This window comes from Hesperophylax consimilis, chromosome 13 (genome assembly GCF_061612785.1).
Source record: "Hesperophylax consimilis isolate HC1 chromosome 13, BYU_Hcon_1.0, whole genome shotgun sequence".
In the NCBI taxonomy this organism is placed as follows: domain Eukaryota; kingdom Metazoa; phylum Arthropoda; class Insecta; order Trichoptera; family Limnephilidae; genus Hesperophylax; species Hesperophylax consimilis.
In genome coordinates, this window is record NC_142848.1 from 23,165,907 (window position 1) to 23,176,344 (window position 10,438).

Below are 10,438 nucleotides of genomic sequence, written 5' to 3' on the forward strand. Positions count from 1 at the left end.
AGCTTCCTCTGATGATGAAATTGTAATATGATATAATTCCTAAATAACACAGAGCTTCCTCTGATGATGAAATTGTAATATGATATAATTCCTAAATAACACAGAGCTTCCTCTGATGATGAAATTGTAATATGATATAATTCCTGAATAACACAGAGCTTCCTCTGATGACGAAATTGTAATATAATATAATTCCTGAAATTGAAATTGCATCACAGTATGAGCTAAGCTTTCGTGTGTCACCGATGTCGAACCGAGTAAGTTTGCAAACCAATTTCATAGCTCGTGCAGCTATCACTCACTTCACAGAAGATGACAGCCATAAATTACGGGAATTAATTGAAGATAATGGTAGTAATTCTTAAATTGAAATACGAGATTGATAAAATTTACCAAATATATATAGGTCTCAATAGCTCAATTGGTAGCCTCGTTATCCCGGGAAGACTAGAGGATCTGAGTTCTAGTCCCAGTTGCGACCGTTTCATATTTAATTAACAATTGTTAAGAGTATCTTATGCAACGATTAAAAAAATTATTTTCATAAAAAAAAATTGTAATCTTAGCCTAACTTCACATTCTAACTATACACTAAAGTTGCGTGATTCAATCGGATACAGTAGCTTGAACTCATTCGGTGGCAAAGTAGGAATTAAGTTTTTTTTTTATATTGTAGATTTTTTCATCCACAAAGTCTACACTAACAATGCAATCAACTGCAAAGTTAAGTGTGTCAAGCTGTAATGTTTACATCTGGAATGTGTTAGTGCATTTAGGAAACCCAGAGTATAAATGTCAGTGTACACAAACTCTGGGATGATTAACCAACAAATAATATTTTTTTAAAGGTATGAGTGTGTAACACAATGCACTACATACCTAAATATTTTTTACAGGACATTAATCAAATACAATGGATAGTGGTTCTTTGTGAAAGTTGCTTCATCGATGTTTCCTCGCTTCCTCAAAACAATGAAAGAATTGCCCGCGGTGGTGGGCAGGTGATGCGGGTTGATGTAGAAGTTCCCTTGGGGGTTGAGGTAATGTCTCCTGTCACAGTTGTACATCATGGCGCTCTCCAGATCCTTAGGGGAGATCGGGTGATAAACAATTTGCTGAAATAAGATTAAACTCTCATTTAACCCTCGGTGTGCCAACTAAAATGTCGGTTCCTTCGCAACTCACAACAGTGGCATTTCAATATACATTTGAAAAGTTAAATAAAGTCATTAACCCATTCCGTTCAAGCCGCCATAATTTAAGGCGGCTATCTTAGATGACCTTCCCTCTGAGCCGCCATAATTTAGGGAGTGTTTATTTTTAAGTAAAAAGTAATATGCATTGAAATCTTACGGTTTTTTTTAGTACTAAGATAGCTTAAAGATAAAGGGTTTATTCTAGATCAGAACAAAAGGATGTATCTTGAAATAATCAATATTAAAGATTTTTGTTTTTTCCAATCTACGGGTAATTCCCGCGGTCTGTGATTCATTTTACTTTGCACATCTTGAATCAGATATACAAGACTGTACCCTCGACGACCTTGTGGAGGATACAAGTGATTCGGAATTAAGTTTTATAAACTTTCGAGTCTAACTCGGGAAATTGTTTCAGCGAGCGTTTACACTGGGAGCAAAGAAGGAGTGCATGTCCCAGAGTACTTCAAGGAGTACCACACTGTATAGAATTTAGGTTAAGATAGTGTATTATTATAATTAATTTATGTTAATGGTTTTCTGTTAAATATTTTTGTGTTATTGTATATTGAAAAAATTTTAAAAAAAAACATGACACCATTTATAGAACCTTAATAATAACATTCAATTATTGAAGACAATATTAGCGATTTCTAAACGAAAATCTGAAACAGAAAAATCAGAAAAGGATACGGTCACATCTAGGACTCGAACCCAGGACCCTTGTCTTTCCGGGACACCGCTTCCGATGAAACGGATCTTAATTATGGATTTAACAATAATATAATAGGATAGTCAGGAAATACTATAGTCAGGTGGTTCATTAGAGCAATTCAATTGAGGTGTAATACCCTATAATATTAATAATACGTCCAAGTATTTACTTGCATTGGCTGACAAGAGTGGCCGCTGGAGATGTAGCACACTGCTAACAGAATGTATGGGAAATGTCAGAAGTCGGAGGTATTATAACTATTCTGCAGTATTTGGCCTACCTCAGTAATCAGGCAAGTAATCAGAAAGGTAGTGTACCTCTACGTGGTCCCCTGGATTTGTGGAAGGCAGGTGAAATAAGTGTTCCCCGTGAAGAATATATCTCAGGTACGCCAAAGGGTTTTGTATGCGGCAGAGACTGCCTATGGCCCGTGGGAACTTGCTCGCAACAGAGATAAACTCGGGCGAGTTTTTATAAACCGGTTTTCTGAAATAAAAAATATACACCTTTAACAAGGATTATAACAAGCAAATAATCTCTGCTATGATGGTTGAACCATCTGAAGCCACTGCAACCACGGCATCCCCAATCAGGGTATGTTGTAAGGCTGAAGGTAGTGAGGAGGAGAAGGAGATTGCAAAGAGGAAGGTGGGAAAGTATCTGGCTATTCCGATCTGGTCACCAAACATGGCTAAAGTAATTTCAAGCAATTTTTATTCTGAGTGGTGATCTTACACCAGGGTGATGTTGAGATTATCTTCTATGCATGAATTTTTTTTTTAATTATATGATTACCGCACAAGAGTCCCAAGTGCTCCCAATAGTCTAGAGCCAGTGAAACTATGGCATCCCCAATTGGGGTATGTTGTGAGGCTGAAGGTAGTGGGGAGGGGAAGGAGATGGGAATAGGAATGTAGTGGGGGGGAAGGAGATGGGAAGAGGAAGCTAGGGAACTTCCTGGCTATTCAGGTCACCAAACACGGCTAAAGTATAAAAGTTTCAATTCTGAATGGTGGTCCTACACCAGGGCGATACTGAGAGTATCTTCCATTCTGGAACATGTCACAAGTACACTATATTATTTTAAATGAATAAATTTTGAAATAACACAAATTCATCAAATAAAATTAAGTTGCGCACGCCGGGATTTGAACCGGTGACCTTCAGATTGCAAGTCGAGAGCCTTACCTCTCGACCACGGAAACTGTCAAACTAAAATAAACATTATATAATATATAATACCCCACCTACCCAATGACATTACAATACAAATAGACAAGTTATTTTCTAACAAAGTAAATTACATTATTTCACTTCAGGGCAGCACCTGTTTTGCCAAAACAAAAATGAATTGTTATTACTTACAAAACATAAAGTTTCCCATCATAATTGGCGGCTTCCCAAGTATCAGGATAGTATTTGACAAAATTATTGCTGACGGTGTTCATTGTTCTAAAAGATTATGCCCAATAATAGCCGTAAGATAAAGGACAGCTTATCGAAATAAATTCACAGTAAGATAAGGAAAACCGATGGATAAAATACCCAATTTGATTAGAATATAATGTCCAATCGAACAGAATACATTACAACAAATAAATAATTAATGTTATTTTGTTCTCAATTAAAGCGTCCACCACCCGCGCGAATTATGTTGACAGTTTAGTGAATTTACAATACTCTCGGCAGTCGTGGTAAACAATAACATTAGTACATAAATATGCATAGATATGAGAATTTAGTAGTTTAATGGTGTGTGGAGTATGTTTATATGTTTGTGTATGTGTGGCAATACTGCTGAAAATATTTGCATTTTCCATAGACTAAATAAAAATATTTGGGGAATACCGCGCACGTAATTAGTAAAGCAAGCTATTCACGTTTTGACTAATACAGTGAGTAAAAAAACTAAATCAAGTCTCCACTATTTTGATTTATTATTTTTTTATGTGAAACCACACAAGAGTCTCAACTGCTCCCAACCATCTGGAGCAAGTGAGACTATGGCATGCCCAATTGGGGTATGTTGTGAGGCTGGAGGTAATGAGAAGGTGGAAGATGAAAGTAGATAATTCTATCTATTCAGATCTGGTCACCAAACACAGCCAAAGCCAATTCAAGCAACATATCAATTCTTAACGGTCTTACACCATGTAACGGAGAAAACTACAAACCCCGGACTGAGATCGATTCTTCAAGATATCGATCGATGAGACATCTTTATTGCTACCCGTGAGCTGCGCAGTAGATTGCGCAGAGAGTAGGAGAATCATTAATTTCTCCAGCCAGTCAGATTTTGGGAGCGGAGCAGACCACTTGTGACTTGCGGAATCATCGGCGACCAGTACCACAACATGGCGGGTTGGAAGAAACTTTCACGTAAATCATCATTTAACTTTAGATAGTTTTACGGGTTATCTTTATCCTTTTAAATCTTTTTATTTCTAGAAGAAATAAATGGCGCCCTTTATATAATTAACCTCTTAACTTTTATGATGACTTTCATTTATAAAATTCAACATGCAGATGCTCTTCGAGTCCTGCACACGGCCCTGAGAATCCTTTAGTTTAAAAAAAATAGAGTCTCCTCTGCTACTTCATTTATTTAATTAACCTAACATTGTACTAGCTTCCATTTTGAATAAACGATTATTTGTTAAACTCATCCTTCTTTAATTTACAGTTGATTGAATATGTTTTTATTTCAGAATATACACAATCCATATTTGATTAACATTTTTATTAGTGTTGCTTTGGGCATAACTAAATAACAAATCATAATTACATCTCCCATTAAAATCGTTACAATGGCGCCTGCAACGTGTGTATATCGGTTGAATTTTTTTGTAAATTTTTCATTTTGAATGTCATCTTTTTCACCCTAGTAGGTAGAATTTTTTTTTAGACACGTGTGGTCAATATCATTTTGGTCGTGTTTAAAGTTTTTTTTCAACGTTGTGGTTTGGTTCACCGATGATTTCGTAAGTTCACACTTTTTTTCTTCTTCTTAGTTTAAAATTTATTTTATTTTGGTTCCCGCTTTCAAATCTGAACTCATCTTGTGTGCCTCTAGCTATATCTTGAGTATTTACTCATTATTTACCACGTTTTATACGTAGCTTTTTAAAATCCTAACGAGATAATGGTTATTGTGTGCTAATTTGTTTTATTTTGTCCTAACAGAGTATTTAGGTACATATTTCATCGTTCACGAATGGCGCTAGAAATGATCATGATGCGGACAGTAGTTCTTCGCATCTCATTTAAAAAAAAAAAATACGGAGTAAGTTATTTATTTAACCTCTACTATAACTTTAACATCATGCGATTGTTAATTTTTCTTTGAATTTCAGTGAATGAAACTATATTATAGGTTCCTTAATTTCTGTAATTGTATTATTTCGAAATATTATAGCAACCTTATTGTTCCGTAATTTCCTTTCAATAATAACCTTTTTTTTTCACCTTATAAAGTTAATATTACGTTTTAAGTCATGTGGATGATTGTTACATAAAAGTGTTCAACTCTTATTAAACCATTTACACATATTATTGTGTTCTTAAATTATAAAAATATAGTTACAAAGATTTATGATTTTTAAATTTGGAATTTTATTGTCACTTTCAATATACTTTAACATAATATAATATATTTTTTCTAATTCCTGTATTTTAAAAATTAAAATGTTGCATTTGTTTTTACTCAATAATGAAATACACAAAACATGCTTTTCAGAGTAAATGCTGTTTCAACATTGGATAAATGCTTCAGGACTAGGAGCGAGACGTCACACCTGCCTGATCTGCGTTTTCCTTTGCTGTCGGCAAATTGCTTTTTGAAGGTTTTCTTTTATAATTTATTTAGTTTTTTAACTTTTAATATACAAGATAGGACCATTAATATTCAATGCTCATATTTTGTTTATTATGGGAAAAGGGTTTTCAACGAACAGGGAATGTTTTAAATCTTTTTTTCAACGAGCTCAGTTGGAACTAAATTTTTTATAGGTTAATTTTTATTTGTCGGCAATTGTTTTCAAGTAATTCTGAATTTCCATTCTTTCAATTCATACAAGGTTCTGTTTTTTAATTAATTATTAAACAAAACATAATTTTTCACGTACGACCATATTTTTTAGTTTTTGTATGCTTGACCAGGAAAATAGTTTTTACAGGTTAATAGTCATTGTGTTAAGGCGCATAATACAATTTTTATGACCTTAATTAATTTAAAATATCAAATCTATAAGTTCTACAGGAATTTCCATTCTAAACATTAATTAAACAAGATATTTTACAGAAGGTTTTACCCTTTTTACCTTTTTCTTTGTAATTTGGGTTTTGGATTTTTTTTTATATTCAATATTGTTTATACGATATACTTTGCAATCGTTTTAATCTTTACATTTAGCTTAAAGGTTATTGCCGTGTAATTTGTTCTTATTCAATAGATACTATTTGAAAAGAATTTATTTCAATAACTTCCACATGACTATAATTATCATAAATTTCGTTTTAACGTTATCCGTAAATATCGTTTTAAATGTAGAAAATTACTACAAATTTGATCATTATAAGAAACAATAATTTCTTTGATATTATTCTTATAATTGGCACAGAGTACCTTATTCTCAGGCACTATTAAGGACATTATCTTGTCACCTTTTTTCAAACGTATCATGCTAATACGCATGAGGTCACTTGCAACACATGGTTGTTGGGTGCAAAATTTTCATGTCATTGTTGCATGAAAAGTTTCTTTTATCTTTAAATTCACTTTATGTTTTGGTGGACGACATTTCTATTTGCCGCCATGAATGGGAACTGTCCATCCTCCATTTGTGTTTGTTTTGTGATGTCATGTTAATGTCATGTACTGTCATGTTTTGTCAATCTAGTGGAAACAGTTACAAGTTGTTACAACCGCTGAGAACTGTTATTATCCCACATTTACACGAGTCTTGTGATAGGCTTTGTTTTGTATGCATTGTTGATATGCGATAGTACGATATTGTACTTTCAGGTTTGATTCCTGTCTTTTTTATCATTAGTCCATGGGGACCCTGTCACTGAAGAGTTTTGAGGTTACGGGGAGGCCATGTACTATTTGATATTGTTTTTGATACTATTTAATAGTGTGAAATCTTGGTAGAAGTTTTATTTACGTTCATATGCGCGTACTAAATACGAACGTCACGTTGTATTTTTTTTATATTGATTAGGTTTACCTTCTCTTTATGAGGATCTGAGGTACAAAACCATCAATACTAAATTAATCAGACTTTCTGAGTAATTTTATGATTACCAAAAAGTAATTTTGTTTTTCGTATTAACTGTTAACCTTCGGGATCTGTTTTTAACAAGTTGGCGAAATAAACGGTACTGAGTTTTTTGTATTAATTTTGCACCGCAAATTAATAATCTTTTACGTGAGTAAATTAATGTTTTTTGTTGAATGTTATATGTTGTGCGTTCATTTAACTCCTTCTGCAAATATTCTTACAATTCTGATATTTGCATAATGAATAAGTTGTTGTTTTATGGGGGGTTTTTTTTTTGGCATTGAATTTTGTTTTGGATATCTACACAAACATCTTAAATTCTTAAAATAGTTTATTCTATTTGAACTTTTAACACAAGTACTAGTAATATTTTATTAAATTCTTCCGAATTTTTACAGAGTTGACATCTATCGGATGTTTTTAAAAGTTGTTATTTAATATCGATTTATTTATTTTTCAATTGGTTTGGTCTTAGATCTATTGATTGGGTTTGGGTCCTTGATATCAATATGCTTGCAGGACAATTCACTAGATGGTGTTAATTCTAACAAAACATTTTAATAAATAAACTTTCTTTTGAATTTCATTTTAAATAATTATTTTCTTAAAAATATTTTCTTAAAAATATTGTTTCTCCAGGTTTACATTCTGTTACTAGAATTTTTGTCATTTTGCTACATTATAGTAAAAGGGCTGCTGTGTTTTCCTTTTGAAAGGCTTTTCCGTTTTCAACATTTTATGAAATTTTTTTTTCTGTATAATCTTGTTTTTTGTTGGTTAACCCGTTAGGTAGATAATTATTTAGGGAAAAGAAATTGACTCGCTCACCCTGAAGAAGCGGAACTGGCTGCTCAAAAATATCTGCTAACAAGACAAGATTTTTATATTTTCACCATCATCTTTGGAAGTCTTCATGGTTTGGGACTGCTGCTGCTGCTTACAGAAGAATTTCAAGCTAATATTCCCTGTTTTCATCGCAGATGCTCTACTAGTTTAACTGCTTCAATTTGGAGGATGGAAATCTCAACATTTGTAATTATACACATCTATTGAAGCAAAACTATGACGCCTGAGGGTTCCTCTACACCACCAACACCAGGAAGAAATCTAATGCAGTCATGTGCTTCGGAGCCAGGTGGTCCGTTCTTTTCTTTGGTGGAGGGGTAATGTAACGGAGAAAACTACAAACCCCGGACTGAGATCGATTCTTCAAGATATCGATCGATGAGACATCTTTATTGCTACCCGTGAGCTGCGCAGTAGATTGCGCAGAGAGTAGGAGAATCATTAATTTCTCCAGCCAGTCAGATTTTGGGAGCGGAGCAGACCACTTGTGACTTGCGGAATCATCGGCGACCAGTACCACAACATGGCGGGTTGGAAGAAACTTTCACGTAAATCATCATTTAACTTTAGATAGTTTTACGGGTTATCTTTATCCTTTTAAATCTTTTTATTTCTAGAAGAAATAAATGGCGCCCTTTATATAATTAACCTCTTAACTTTTATGATGACTTTCATTTATAAAATTCAACATGCAGATGCTCTTCGAGTCCTGCACACGGCCCTGAGAATCCTTTAGTTTAAAAAAAATAGAGTCTCCTCTGCTACTTCATTTATTTAATTAACCTAACATTGTACTAGCTTCCATTTTGAATAAACGATTATTTGTTAAACTCATCCTTCTTTAATTTACAGTTGATTGAATATGTTTTTATTTCAGAATATACACAATCCATATTTGATTAACATTTTTATTAGTGTTGCTTTGGGCATAACTAAATAACAAATCATAATTACATCTCCCATTAAAATCGTTACAACCAGGGCGATACTTATAGTATCTTCCACTGTGGAAATCCCAAATTCTTCGTGTACATGATTCTGATTGTTTTTTAAAATATGTTTTTTTATGTCTACCGTAGTCAATTTATTTAATCCACAGGAATTTTTAGAGTTTTTCACGAAAAATGATTGATTTTTTTATGGAGAAATAATGTCCTAAGCCTGCATTCCAAATTCAACGTAAATTTTACGAGTTGGTTGACGGCCTTAGAAGCTTCCCGACAGCCCATTGTAACAACACGAGCGTATAAAATATATTTTGAAGAGATTTTTTTTTAATGTAATGAACGGCAGTACTAAAAAAAGCTACATTTACGATGAAGAAGAAAAACCATTTCCTCAATCTTGTCGGATATTTCTGGATATACGTAATTATTATTTATTGGATAATATGTATAGGGCCGCTTTTGTAAGATATCATCTCAGGGGCGCTTTTCAATTGATGCAGGTTTTACAAAAAATATAAATATTACATAAATAAATTGAAGTTAAGTTAAGTAAAATGAAGTATAGGAACAGGTAGGTAGAAGATGGAGACTCTGCGGGAAGAATCCTGGGTGGTGAAGAAACTGGACCAGCTGCTGCAGCGAGAGAGTCCACCGCGTCCACCAACAGCGTGCAGGTATGTGTCTGCTGCTAATAAGCGCTAACACATCACATAGATTAGAGACACTGGCAACACTGCTGTGACGTTCGGCAAGTGCATCATTCATCTACATGTATTCCTGTTCCTGGTGATTGGTGAAGTGGTGCATTCTCCCCGCCATAAAAAGCGATGGTCGGGATGATAAATTACCCTGGGCTTAGCAAAATACTAGCTGGGACCTTCTGAGTTTCCAAGAATTCCGTTGAAAACATCTGGGGTGCATTTACCGATCGACGTTCGTTTCGAATGTCCAATATTTTTGAGCAATATTTCCGAATATTCACTTTTAAAACACTGCACTCAGATCACATATTATAAAGTTCCAATAACTGGTTATTAAGTTTATTTTTATTTAAGTAAAAATGTTGATGATTGATTTTAAAAATATTTTCAAAGGGATGTTGCCTCATTTCCCTTGAAAATACTAAAAAAACACAAAGCGGCTGGAGGACGCGTTAGGATGCGTCCTGCTGCCACGAAGGGCGCTATACGTTAATACGTTTTGATTGTATCGTTTGATTTATTTAAATAGTTTTTATCGAAATCTTAGGAAAAAAATGTGTAAAAGACAAAGAAGGCCTTTTAAATTAATTTCACAACTCCTTTTTCTCCGCGTCTTTGGGAAATATTACGTGTGTAGATTCCTTTAGCTTTTAATTTGCGGTTCTCAATAACCACAGAGAAACTGTGAAACATCTTCTTATTCTTTTTTCGACGTTGGCACCCTGGCTTTTGACTTGTCAAACTGTCAAAA

General features: G+C 33.9%; 1 protein-coding gene across 1 annotated transcript; it reads right to left on the reverse strand.

The window, feature by feature from the left end:
* Positions 1–116: 116 nt before the first annotated feature.
* On the reverse strand, positions 117–3,615 carry LOC149418612 (uncharacterized). Its single transcript, XM_089638591.1, has 3 exons — positions 3,277–3,615; positions 2,229–2,397; positions 117–1,115 (listed from the first exon to the last, which is right to left on the reverse strand). Exons 1-3 carry the CDS (start codon positions 3,357–3,359, stop codon positions 891–893), a joined length of 477 nt encoding a protein of 158 aa, XP_089494717.1. The 5' UTR covers positions 3,360–3,615; the 3' UTR covers positions 117–890.
* Positions 3,616–10,438: the final 6,823 nt, after the last annotated feature.